The sequence below is a fragment of the Strongylocentrotus purpuratus genome, unplaced genomic scaffold (assembly GCF_000002235.5).
Source record: "Strongylocentrotus purpuratus isolate Spur 01 unplaced genomic scaffold, Spur_5.0 spur5_scaffold_14, whole genome shotgun sequence".
Classification (NCBI taxonomy): Eukaryota; Metazoa; Echinodermata; class Echinoidea; order Camarodonta; family Strongylocentrotidae; genus Strongylocentrotus; species Strongylocentrotus purpuratus.
In genome coordinates, this window is record NW_022145599.1 from 26,608,775 (window position 1) to 26,622,612 (window position 13,838).

Sequence of the window (13,838 nt, forward strand, 5' to 3'; positions counted from 1 at the left end):
TATGGCTTAACATGGCAGGTATACATCATAACAAAAATATTTTTAAAATATTTTTAAATTTGTATTTAATTTGAAAATTCCATTCACCTATTTCTTGTAAATGATCAAGGATGATTCTTGAATGATCAGTTATTTCATGGGAATACCAATTAATTTGTATATATGCTTGTGTATTTATCTATTTTGTTTTTGATGCTGTTATTTGTTTTATTCTTACCAAACGAAGCCTCATGGAAGACCACCAAATTGGTGATATGTGCCACCCTGTAAAATATCATAAATAAATAAATTAATAAATAGGGTTCGTTTATAACAAGTTACAATAATGATAGCTACTGAAATCGTAGCATTTGATTAGCTGAGAGCAATTTTGTTATAGAATTGTGACACTTGTCAAAACAATGATGGGGTCCTGATTTTCAAAAAGTCATACATCAGGACCGTGGTTTCCTTAGTTCTTCAAATCAGATTTTAGCATACCACTGGTCAGTTAGAATTTCAAATAATGACAACAAGACATTTAGCTGCACTCTCAGATGATACTAAGTATCAATTCCAACTTTCATTATCCAGGTAGCAAGAGTCCCTTCAAATTTAAAACACCCTTCCTCTCCCAAATGCTGTCCCAAATAATTTATAACTGTCATCATTTGCAGATGATCTGTGAAAATGTGCAAATGTGGCCACAAAATCAATAAGAAACAGCCTAAATATATTACATCTGGCAAGACCCTGTGTGGCAGAGGTTAAAAAAAACAGGCACATGTTTCCTAGTGATCCATTCACTATGTATTATCACATCTTTGCTCGACATACACAAACTAAATTCTTTTTGGAAAGACATACATATTTTCTATCCAATGAAAATACATGTAGATACAGTTTTTTTGCTGCTGCTGCAGAAGTGTACTTCTCTTTTTTTCCTTGTTTATATTAATGTTCGATGTTGATTTTGTTTGTATAATTATTGTTGATCTTTTTATGTATTGGTGGCCCCTTTTTATAAGCTCTGCTTTCTCCGGGGTCACCAAACCATCACTGTGTTATTCTAAATTCTTGATGTAACTTATTTTGATTGTATATATATATATTTTGATGGTTGAACAATAAATGAATGGAATTGAATTGAATTGAATGCAATCCAGTTTTGAAGTGTATACCAATCATCTGAAAAAAAGATTTGTATATATCCATAATACCTAGAATGTATAAAATCAACTTAAAAAACTTTACCTGGCTTCCAATAGATAAATGGTTAAGAAACATGAAGAAAATAATTGATAACATAAAACCCCATGTTTAAGGCTGGCACACAACCCAAGTCGGACTTGCATGGTTCCATGGGTTCCAAGGGCGTATGTTAGCAACATTTCACTGTTCCCTTAGGATGTAATTGCACAATCTATTTGTAGCTCATAGTTTGGCTTCAGCTAGCAACATGGAACCCACTTCATGTTTTGGTGATTGGTACATTTTTTTAAAAGACGTGACCTTTCTATGCAATATATTCCAGTTTTAAGTGAGCATATAAAAGCACTGTTCTGATAATCCAGACATTACTAGGGGTTTGACATCAAACTGAACTTTCATTAGACATTAAAATCACTGATGGGTGTCTAGGGTATATGGAAATACTGAGAGTAATGAATTTATATTAATATCTAACATTGAAGGAGAGAAACAAAGAGACAGAGACAAGAGAAAGGGAAAGGGAGAGACAAGACAGAAAAGAGAGAAAGTGAAATTAAGGGTTGATTGATTAAGATGTTTACAATGTAGTGTGACTTTCTTTAGTGAGTGGTGACCACTTGCATACAAAGACCACTCTTATAACCTAGATATATGCATTTACCCAGTATATATATAATATAACTTTTATAAAGTTGCTTTTTCCTGAATGGTGTTTCTCATATCGTGTGTAGAATAAAGACCACCTGCTGACAGGAGTTTATACACATGATTCCCAGTAATTTGAATGTTTCCATAAAACTTATCATCAATATCAAGTTACAATAATTGATCTATAAGCCCCTGACATCAGGGCATTTCATTGGCTGAGAGCAAATTTTGTTATACAATTTTGGCATCAGTGGCCGATAACAATTTATGAGGCAGGGCCCTGGAGGACACGATCTATGGACAGTTTGCACCTAGCTACGCTTTTGCTCCTCCCATCTGAAGAGCAAAGTCCTTTTTGATGTTTGCTAAGACCTCCTCATTTCCTGGTTTCATGACTTCCAGAGCTGTCAGAGCCAAGGATTTAGCCTGGACCAGAGTAGGGGGCTGGGCTGCAGCAGCACCTGAAAACAATGTAGGATATTCATGAAGTTAACAGCTGATAGGAATTGAGAGAGAGAGAGAGAGAGAGAGAGAGATAGAGGAGGATAGATAGATATAGAGATAAAGAGTGGGGGAAGGGAGGGATCCAAATGAAGGGGGGAGGGGAGTGGGAAGAGAAGGCACATTCAAATGAGTCAAGAGAGTAAACTCAAAATATGAGAATATTAACACAATAAAGAGACAATGATACAGAAAGAGATTGACTAACGGAGGGACTACATGGTGAGAATTTGCAACTGTTTTAGTATCCCTTTGTAGGAGGTGGGGGGGGGGGGGCTAGGGGCGTGGCCCAATACCAACCTGCCGCTGCAGTGAATGGTCTGGAATGGTTGGCTGCCATGGTCCCTATGTCGTACATAGGATGTATGCTAGGGACCACGTACGACACGTTTCCCATGTCGGTGGAACCGGAACCACTGTTGTCATCAAAGACTACGCCCATTTGGGAAGCCTCCCTCTTGTAGATTGATATCACGGTGGGATTGGTGACAACATTAGCAAAGCCTCCAAGATCTTTGACTGTGCACTGGATAGAAAAGGACAGAATTGCATTTGGTCATTGCCAAAGTATTGTCATCTGCCCGGCAAAGGGCACAAACACTAATTTAGGTAAAGCTTTTCAGTTTTAATTTTGAAGTACTACAAAATTAAAACTGAAAAGTGCCCACCGGGGTTCATGAGTGCTTATAACCTCCGTCCCCAACGGGAGCCAACTGCTAGTTTCATTTTAATCGTCCCTTCCTCTTGGGACGAGGGGCTAATTTTCGGGGAGGTATTTTGAGAGGGTTTTCTTTCGTTGGATGAGGGACAGTCTTCATTCTCTTTTCACTCCCGTGGTTTTGTTTCCCCCGACTCGGAACGAGGGGCTAATTTTCGGGAAGGTACCTTGTAAGGTTTATCTTTTGCGGGATGAGGGACATGCACTTTTTACTCCGCTCTCACTCCCGTGGATTTGTTTCCCCCAGAGATCTGCTCATGGGATTTTGGCTTCAATACCCCCGGGGTAGCACCAGCGTTTTGGGGGTTCGATTTGCCTGTTGATTTTGTCTTTTTCGTATTTGTTTGGGTTTTCTTCCCTTTCTCATTCGCCGGGGTGTACGTCACGGACCCATCCTTAGCGGTATTTGATTTTGACATCGTCTTTAAAAGTTGAAAAGCCGGTGAAGTGATTTGCGAGCGCGGGTGATTACATTTGTTAATGTACTATTAGCAGGCGCCGGCAAAGGAAAGAGGAAGTGTTATTTGCGCAAGGCCTTATATACTACTGACCGTCGGGGTTTCCTACATTGACTCCGACGGAGTATGACATCACAAAAAGACTTAAGCACAGACTCTTCTTTGTGTTTTTCTCTAAGGAGAAAACCTTTGCTGGTAAATAGCGGGTAAAGTAAGGGAATAGCATTAATGGTATAGGTAAGTATGGCGTAGTCTGCCGTAGATATTGTGATGTCATTTAGGATGAAATAAACTGTTCAGGCAGAGAGTCTCATTCAGTCTTCTCACCTCACAACCTGTTGCCACGGCAGCACCCTGGGCACACCCCACGACCTTCTTCTTGACCTGTGAAAGTGCTTCCTGTGTTGGAGCCCTTAGGTAGTAAAAGAGCTCCGCCTCCTCTGGTATGATATTAGGCTTGGCTCCACCATTTGTAAATATGCCTTGCAGATGGAAGAAACACACAAAATTTCAATTCAGATTTTGAGGAAATGTGAGATACACTTTTTCTGAAGGTAACATCAAATTTTGCATTTGTGAAGTTTTGCAATCACAGAGAAACTGGCTTAAAGGCCCACTGTACTACTTGTAGCTACTAGCTCCCTCTATATAGAAAACATTGCCTAATCGTTGACCATTGGTCCCCCATGATCCTCTTTTACTTATGTTAATTGAGAGCTGAGTATGTCAGTGACTGTCCTGGGTGGTCTAATCCCTCCTAGCCAAACTAGTACAGATGGGCTTTAAAGTAAACCAATCACCAACAAAAAAAATGTCAGTAGGCCTTTATTAGGGGTTCCCTAGGCTATATCATAAAGAGATAATTGCAAGTTCAAATACTCTATCGATTAACATAGAAGCAACTTATGAGTAGACTGCTCAATAAATCTGTATTGTGGTGGTCAAAAAAAGGGATCGCACAGATCCCAGGGCGGACTCGGGCTTTTTGTGCGTATAGTTTTAGCTCATAGAATGCCAATTAAGTTTTTGTTTTAAAGGTTTATTTTATACATTCTTGCTGTACACAATAATATTTGAGGTGATTGGTACACTTTACATTACCTGAAACAATTTATCATGGTGGAGATGGTATCCATATGACACAATGAGAAGTGAACTTACTTCTGAGAGAAGGATAAATCCCACTCCTGACATCTCATTCATGCACTTCATAATAATACCAGAGATTGGGGTCAGGGAAAGAGGGAAATAACCAGAGGTGGTGAGTAAATTAATCTTGGAAATGCCCCCCCCCCCCTCTCAAAAAATGAAATGGAAGCTCTTCTTACCAATCATGTGAAAGAATATGTTTTGACTAATACATGATGATACAAATTTTGCCGGGAAACCGCCTACTAATTGATATATTGATATATTTGGACTTTTTATATTATCATATCGATCCGAACTGGGTAGATATCGCGTAGTCATATATATATATATATATATATATATACATCTTTCTGTGTACAGTGCTTGTAACTTTATTTACCAAGACTGGGCCAAATTTCTTATCATTTTGATGATTTCAGAACCTTGCAGTACACACCAATACTTATATGCTAGATGATCAACCTTTTCTGATCGATTCCATGTTTCTTTCACAATGCAATCGCATGACTAGAACTGGTCTATACCTTTAAAAGAGCCATGATTTAAAATAATACATACATATTGCTTAAGCAAATTTCAGTTTTTATGTAGCAGATCCAAAAAGAGCTCCAAAGATCAAAAAAGATTTTTTTTTTTAAACAGAGACTAGGGTTTCTCAAAATGAGCAATGTGCTCCTTACAGCAAGGGGTACTTGCATGGGTGTAAATTCAATGGGAATAGTTACATCATCTATCGAAAGTGATACAGTATAGAATTATTACCAAAAAAATAGAGGACCGAGAGGAATAGTATAAAACTTACCATGAACTCTCCATTCTGGTTTCAGCTGTTGTCTCATGACTGAGATACTATTATAACACATCACAGCTGCATCCAAGGCATTCACTCCTTCCCAGGGAACTGCAGAGGCATGGGAAGCAAGACCAGTGAAGTGAATTTTCATTCTGGAAAAATTGAGATAACGCGATCAAGAGAACGGGACGTACCGACGGCCGGACGTAAAAACGGACAACCCGAAAACATAATGCCTCCGGCTACTCTGTTGCGTTGGCAAAAAAAGCCAGAGGAACTTTCCATCAAATAAAGAAAACAAAAAACAAACATAGTTTTTACAATAGATTACTCCTAAGTATACATCACACAACTGATTACCGAAAACTTTCAAATTTGTGTCTTGTGCATTGCTCTGATCAAACTTTGATTGATTTAAAAAATATAAGAATAGGATTTATGTTCACTTAGTATGATGTGATAAAATACATCTGGATCCCTACAAAACGGTCAAAATGCACAGGGATCACTAATAATTTACTCTAGACCCCTGGCAGTGGTGGAAAACAAAATAGTATGGAGCCTGACTGTAGGAAATCCAACGGGTCTTTCTTACTCTAGCATTGATAAGGCTACTGGTTGTGGTACTGTGTAAGCATAAGGATGTGCCATCATAGCTACATCCATCCCCTGGAAGGCCCCAGCTTTGATCAGATCTATCTTGCCTCCTGCCCCTTCCTCTGCTGGTGTACCAAGCACTGTAACCTGATGGTACAAGTTGTGACAGAACTTATATCAAAGATAATGTTTGGGGAAATACATTATGAAAGACATTGATGCTCAAGAAAAAGTTGGGGAAGGTTCAAGTTCTGCTATATATACTGTGAGGTTTGGAAATCATCAAAATGATAATAAATTAGCACAATCTTGCTGAAAGTACCATCCAATGCACACAGGAATATGAATATGGGACTATTTGTGGAATGAAAGTTTGGCCCCGGAGTGAAATTCCTAGGATCTACAATTCGTCGGCCGGCTGGCAGAAGAGCGTTAGCGCACGAGCGACTCGAAAACTACTTTTCAAATTATTTACATTTAAAGATATATGTTTCAAATTTAAACTGCTTTCCATCCCGAAAATTGTTTTAAAACTTAAAAAACTAATAGAAATGTTAGAGTAGAACACGGCCACAATTTTTACCCGAAAATAAATCAGTTTCATTAAAGTTTGGGGCGATTTATGATCATTTTTGACCTGAAATTCAAGCTAATGCCCTTCTGCCAGCCATGAGGCGACAAATTATGTACAGGATCCTTGTTTATAGTGTCAAGCCCGGGTATAAGCTTACCCTTCCTATGGGAGTGCCATCGAGCTCCATTGCAGCTTTGATCCCTAGACCTGCGGCTGCTCCACACTCGGCAATCAGGTTGTGCCCACAGGCATGGCCAATTTCAGGAAGAGCATCGTATTCACATATCACACAAACATGGACGCCACCATCAGTTCCATATGTAGCTTTGAATGCTGTATCTAAGTGATAATTTCTTGTCACCTTGAAATGGGATGAGAAATTGATTCATGGTTAGGCATTCACATTTTTTTCTCCATTCAAAGGTTATCAATATATCCCCCCCCCCCCATGTTCCAAAATTTCTACTCTTCCTCCCCCTTCCATGGGTCGTATTCTGAACTCCAGTGTTATCTCTAATATTGTTGTATTTTTTGAGATAAGATCTTTTATCTTATCGTATCTTGCATGGTGTTTACAACAATATTTACAACAGGTAGGGGGTTGTTGTATCTTTTGTGGTGATATAATGGCGGCAATATTTCTTGCCCAGAACCAACTTCGTGCCAATATACGAGTTAGAAGAAGATTGTGTGTTGACCGGAAACATCACAGATGAGAACTTTCTAAGAAATTACATGCTAGGATATGACGATTTTAATGCTCTCATCTTAACCAATATAGTGAAAGCGTGACTTGTCTTCATGATGACGCACGTAATAAGCGCTCAAATAACTAATTACGCCCAAGATTAGTATCTGTAGGCGCGTCTTCAGATATGGCATAAAGTATTCCTATTGGTTGACCTACTTATCATGCTTATATAAAACAGATTTTGATTGGTACAAATGGGCGTGTCAACAGTGGTAAAAAAAAAGATAGAGGCGGTCCTTCAAGAGATAACACAGGGATAAAATGACTTTCAGAATACCACCTAACAACAATATTAGCGCTGTGTTAACTCAGGGAGATACAACAAAAGTTAACACAAAACTTACAACAATGTTCAGAATACCGCCCCAGAGCTGCTCTTCTTGCTCATCTCTACTCCCTTTTTTTTCTCTCCCTTTCCCCTTTTTCTCTTCCTTTGTCTCCTCCTTCCCTTACAAAAAAGTTGTATAGAATTCTATAGAACGCTTTATAGAGTTCTATAGAACTCTATAGAACTCTATAACATTCCAGATTCTCTATAGAACTTTTAAGAATTCTCTATAGAAAGCGGTTTCCTCTATAGAATTCTATAGAATAAGTTTTCTATAGATTTAAATTTCTATAGAAAAGTTAATTCTCTATAGAATTTTTAAGGTTGTCTATAGAAATCAGTTTCCTCTATAGAATTCTATAGAATAAGTTTTCTATAGATTTAAATTTCTATAGAAAAGTTAATTCTCTATAGAATATTTTAGGTTGTCTATAGAAATCAGTTTCCTCTATAGAATTCTATAGAATAAGTTTTCTATAGATTGAAATTTCTATAGAAAAGTTAATTCTCTATAGAATTGTTAAGGTTGTCTATAGAAATGAGTTTTCTCTATAGAATTCTATAGAATAAGTTTTCTATAGATTTAAATTTCTATAGAAAATTTAATATAAAAATTGGCGTCCCCACTTCTCTATAGAATTTTTAAGGATGTCTATAGAAATCAGTTTTCTCTATAGAATTCTATAGAATAAGTTTCCTATAGATCTAAATTTCTATAGAATTCTATAGAATTTTTTTTCTATATGAAGATATGTATCTCATGCATATTCATGATAATTTGCATGTTTTCACAGAAAATGTAATTATCATGATCTGACAAGCAAATGTGACAATTAACTTCAATTTTGTGATTTATATTTTCTTAGACAATTATTGACAAATATAATATATATGTACGATTTTTTTAAACATGTAACTTAAGACGTAAAATAGATATATTAATATATGTAATTTACTAACCAGTAAAAACATGTATAATTTTGTATATATGTATGTAAGATCTCCGCACTACTTAATTAACAATATATACTCAACTGTATTTTGCTTCAAATGATCATTGTGATGGAGCAATTGCAGGAGTCTATATAAATATGGTTTAGTCGGTGGCCAGATGTCATGCAATATTGATTATTAATTATCAATTGATTGCTGGTCGCTACTGAATAATAAACTGGTTTTCAACTGGTAAATAATGGTCTATAGAATTATTTACAACAAAAGTTCTATAGAATTCTATAAAAAATATCTATAGAATTTCTATAGGCCATTCTATAGAATGTTTTATAGAGATTCTATAGATGTCCGTTATAGATTTCTATAGAATTTGTATAGAAAAGTGGCCCACTTTTCTATAGAATCTCTATAAAACATTTCTTTAGAATTGCTATAGAATAAAATGGTCTATAGAATTCTTTATAAAAAAATTCTATAGAATTCTATAAAACAAATTCTATAGAATTTCTAAAGGCCATTCTATAGAATGTTTTATAGAGATTCTATAGAGGTCCGTTATAGATTTCTATAGAATTCTTATAGAAAAGTGGCCCACTTTTCTATAGAATTTCTATAAAACATTTCTATAGAATTGCGTATAGAAATTCTATAGAATTTCTATAAAACATTTTTATAGAATTGCGTATAGAAATTCTATAGATTTTTTTTAATAGAATTCTATAGAACTGTTTTGTAAGGGTTCTCTCACTTCTTCCTCCCCTGTTCTAAATAATTTCTTCGAATATCAGAAAGATTGATACCTCAAAACCCTTCTTTTCCAGATAATCTGTGAGAATCTTGTGAGCATGATGTTCCTCATAACCCAGTTCAGGATGGGACCAAATCTCTTGGCTGATGTTATTGAGATCCGAGGCTGATGCATCTATCTTAGCCTGGGCCACTTGCTTTCTCTTGTTCCACTCGGTCATAGTAATAGTCTTACAGGCAGACTAGCTCAACAGACCCCTAAAAGGAGGAAAAGAAAAAGAACAGAGATAAGAATTTTGTTGACATTATGCAAGTTTAATTAATAAATGAATACAATTGCAACACCCAATTGAAGTACCGTACATTTTGAACATCGTTCAGGTTAGTGAAGGGAGGTTTTGCAATGACTGTGTGTGATGGCATTCTCATCGCGGACAGTTTTTTCAAGAAAATTGGGCAGATTAGCTGAAATTAAGTTGCTATATTTTTATGTTTTACAATGATTTTTTATGTTTTTTTGAAATTATAGACTATGAAAAGTTAAATCTATTTTCTTTCCAATCATATTTTAAAAATATCAGTAGGCTGATTAAGTTTAAACAAATGTATTTTACTGCTAATTAGGTGTCATCAATTCTCACTTAAGTACCGATTTTGAGTGAAATCAGTTGAGTTTTGTACAGTGGTGTTTGAAATGTTGAGAATCAAAAGCACATTCGCTTTAGTTTTACTACACAGTCAGGATAGTGATGCTCCTATGTGTGCCATGCACTGCACTGCATGCACACCAATGACTGTCACCTGTAACTGTGAACACTGAAATTCACAAAAACATTCATATAAAAACGGGATGAGCATCATAGTTCATTCATTGATATTTATTTATAATCGCACTCACAGCATGCAAGGATATCAAGAGCTATTTTAATTTACTTACAAAAGAAACAAGTGGAAATGTTTACAATGATATCGTTGTTGACGTTTCGGCTAGTAGCGTACTCCACGGGAGGCTTATGGTTAGCTCGCTCCGGATCCGGAGTTCAGGGGTGTTCGAGTCTTCGCTTCGGCGCGGCTTCCGCACCGCGCTGCCTGGCCTTGAGCAGAGCTATAGCGCGGGTTTACGATCATTAAAGAGGGGCGTGTCTGATGGGCGTGTCTGATGGGCGTGGCCTAAGTGGGTACGTCTTGTTATTTTTATTTTTTGGGGGGGGGGGGGGGGGGGGGGGAGGCAGGTGCTGGATATGTAGTATGGTACTCAATGAATGTAGATCGAGGTATGAAAGGCCTATGCTTCTTGTTGGGGGGGGGGGGGGGGTTGTAGGAATAAATGTTATTTAATTAAAATATATGTTGTGTACCATATTTTGAACCAAATGCTATTTCATTTTGGGGATAATAAAATTAGATGGGAGCAGAACTATTTTGTTCAGCCTAGATCTATCTCATAAAAATAGAATTTTAAAACTCTTGAATTTCATATATTATCACAAGATTTAATGTTGTAATAGATCATCATGTTATCCCCTGATCTAACCATCTGAATATCTTTTAGAACGATTCAAAGACTAAATAGAGATAATTGTATTAATTCTTTACTCTTTTCTAAATAGTAAAACAGAGATAAAAAATGACAAATAGTTCCTGGATATTAAAGGTACTATGTCCCTTTTGCAGCCAACCTCAAATGCTGTAGAACTTTGCAGGAATTATGAATATGTCATGTATGTCCTATCTGTGAAATTTAAACGTTAGCAGTGTCCTCATATTCAAATTATGCAAGGAAACCCATTTACTTGCTAGACTTCACTGTCAGACACTATTTGATATCGAGTGACTGACTGGCTCTTTTTCTTCTTTGGTAATAACATACATGAAAAGAGTTGTAAAGGGTACATGAGCATTTGTCTACATCAATAACCCACTTCTTGTGATGGCCAAGATTAAACTGATTGAATCTTTGCACAGCATGAAACGTATGACCATTCGGTACAATTGTCTGAAAATCAAGACTATTACTTTTGGGCTCTATAGCCCTAAAGTCGATTTGACAACTAATAGTCGTTATTTTCCCACTTGAAGACATTTTTAAGCCCCTTCTTTTTTAGGGAAGTTCTAAATTAGTATTATCTTTCAAATGCAGTTGGAATTTAACTTTTTCATTTTTTTGGCCCGTAAATGGGACATAGTGCCTTTAACAAAATGTTTTAGATGGAGAGGGGAAAATCAAACATACAGATAAAAGAAAAGAAGGATAGAAGAAATTTAATTGTTTTGTAATTATTTTTTTATTTCAGTAAAAGATCTTGATTATATACAACCGCACCTTCACAAATGCATGACAGGTCATAGAACTCATACACACTGCACATCATAAAACCGATTTAAAGATAGTCTTTCATCGTAAAAGGTAATCATAACCTCATCGGTAAGTTGGTGATTTGTTATACAGTGATTGTACTGATTGAAATGTTAAAAATGGTAGGCCTTTAAACAAGGAGATACACGTATACCCGGTATGTTGAAGTAAAAAACTTCATGAAGAGATTAAATAAAAATAAAAAATATGAAATATCATATAAGGCTTGTAGTATAAACATATAGACATAAAATGAAGACCATTTCATCATATGTTTACATTTGTAAATGTAAATTTTAAATTCTAATGTTCAATTTTTATTACATAAATAGAAAAATATACATACCGGTACTTAATTCTTTTGAGTTTTGACAGAGTATCCATATTGCAAACACACATAGTCGCCTAAAACTTGAAGCTTAACATGGCAGTAATACATGGTCAAGTTCATTTATAGATCAGGGTCCTGTTTCATAAAACTTAAAACTAAAAGTTACAATAACTGTTAGAAGCTACTGAAATTGTAGGATTTGATTGGATGAGAGCAAATCAGTCATAGAAATGTGACACTTCTTATTGAAAACAAGTTTTATGAAACGAGGTCCTCATTGTCAGAAGGCCATACATCAGGACCCTGGTTTCTGAAGTTCTCAAAAATAAGATTTCAGCATACCTCTGGTCAGTTAGAATTCTAAACACAATGACACAAATGCATGTAGCAGCACTCTCAGATGATGCAAAGTATCCAATTCCAACTTTCATTATCCAGGTGGCAAGAGTCCCTTCAAATTTACAACACCCTCGATCTCCAAAATGCTGTCCCAAGTAATTCATGTACAATAAAAACCTGTCTATAGCAACCGCCCGAGGTAAACAATGATATTTGAAGATGGGTTCCTTAGTTCATGTTTCAATGAGAAACCATTTTCAAGGGAAACAAAAAAATGTGGTCACTAAAGCAGGTTTGACTGTACTAGTAATGTATATCTGTCATGATTTGCAGATGATCTGTGAAAATTCAAAGGTAGACACAAAATCAATAAGAACTAGATGGAACTTTGACTGCGCGCAGTCAAAAATGATGCCTCCGTCATAGAGTAATTTTACAAACCAAAACAGAAGAAATTTTTCAAATTCAAATTTCTCATATACATAAATGACCCTTTGATCTTTGACCTTATGACCCTTAAATCTACTCAGTTCATTGGCTCTGCAAGATGTCCTGAGTTAAGTAGTAATCCATCTGTCAGTTCTAATGAGAATGCATTCACAAACTATTTTAGCATAATAATGAGCCCATGACCTTTGACCTCATGACCCAAGAATCTACGCAGTTCATTGGCTCTGCAAGATACATCAATGACCTAAGTATGGCAGCAATCCATCAATCGGTTCTTGAGATAACGCGATCACGAGCTGTTTTTGCATACATAATGAGCCCTGTGACCTTTGACCTTGTGACCCTAAATCTAATCAGTTCATTGGATCGGCAAGATACATACATGACCAAAGTTTGGCAGGAATCCATCCATCGGTTCTTGAGATAACGCGATCACGAGCTGTTTTTGTATACATAATGAGCCCTGTGACCTTTGACCTTTGACCTCGTTACCCCCAAATCTAATCAGTTCATCGGCTCTAAAAGATACATACATGACCAAAGTTTGGCAGGAATCCATCAATTGGTTCTTCAGATAACGCGATCACGAGAACGGGACGTACGTATGTACGGATGGAGGGACGTACGGACGTACGGACAACCCGAAAACATAATGCCTCCGGCTACTTCGTAACGTAGGCATAAAAACAAAGAAACAGCCTAAATGTAATACATGTGGCAAGACCCTGGGTGGCAGAGTTACAATAATCAGGCACACGATGTTACCTAGTGACCCATTCACTATGTATTATCACATCTTTGCTTGACATGCACAAACTACCGGTAAATTCTTTTTGAAAAGACATACATATTTTCTATCCAATGCATTCCAGTTTCAAAGTGTACCAATCATCTGAAAACAATATTTGTGTATAGCCATTACCTAGAATGTATAAAATCAACTTTAAAAA

General features: G+C 36.4%; 1 protein-coding gene across 1 annotated transcript; it reads right to left on the reverse strand.

The window, feature by feature from the left end:
* Window positions 1-1,179: 1,179 nt before the first annotated feature.
* LOC756384 (peptidase M20 domain-containing protein 2) lies at window positions 1,180-10,403 on the reverse strand. The gene is made up of 8 exons (XM_030984585.1): window positions 10,350-10,403; window positions 9,466-9,670; window positions 6,790-6,993; window positions 6,057-6,205; window positions 5,471-5,613; window positions 3,844-3,998; window positions 2,641-2,866; window positions 1,180-2,300 (listed from the first exon to the last, which is right to left on the reverse strand). The coding sequence occupies exons 2-8, from the start codon at window positions 9,631-9,633 to the stop codon at window positions 2,155-2,157; spliced, it is 1,191 nt and encodes a 396-aa protein (XP_030840445.1). The 5' UTR covers window positions 9,634-9,670; window positions 10,350-10,403; the 3' UTR covers window positions 1,180-2,154.
* Between the last annotated feature and the right edge of the window lie 3,435 nt (window positions 10,404-13,838).

Coding starts and splice junctions, on each gene's coding strand:
- LOC756384 (XM_030984585.1), bottom strand. CDS start 9,633: ATGACCGAGTGGAACAAGAGAAAGCAAGTGGCCCAGGCTAAGATAGAT. Junction 6,994..9,465: donor TGGAAAAGAAGGGTTTTGAG/GTATCAATCTTT, acceptor TCCCATTTCAAG/GTGACAAGAAATTATCACTT. Junction 2,867..3,843: donor CCGTGGCAACAGGTTGTGAG/GTGAGAAGACTG, acceptor TTTTCTATCCAG/TGCACAGTCAAAGATCTTGG.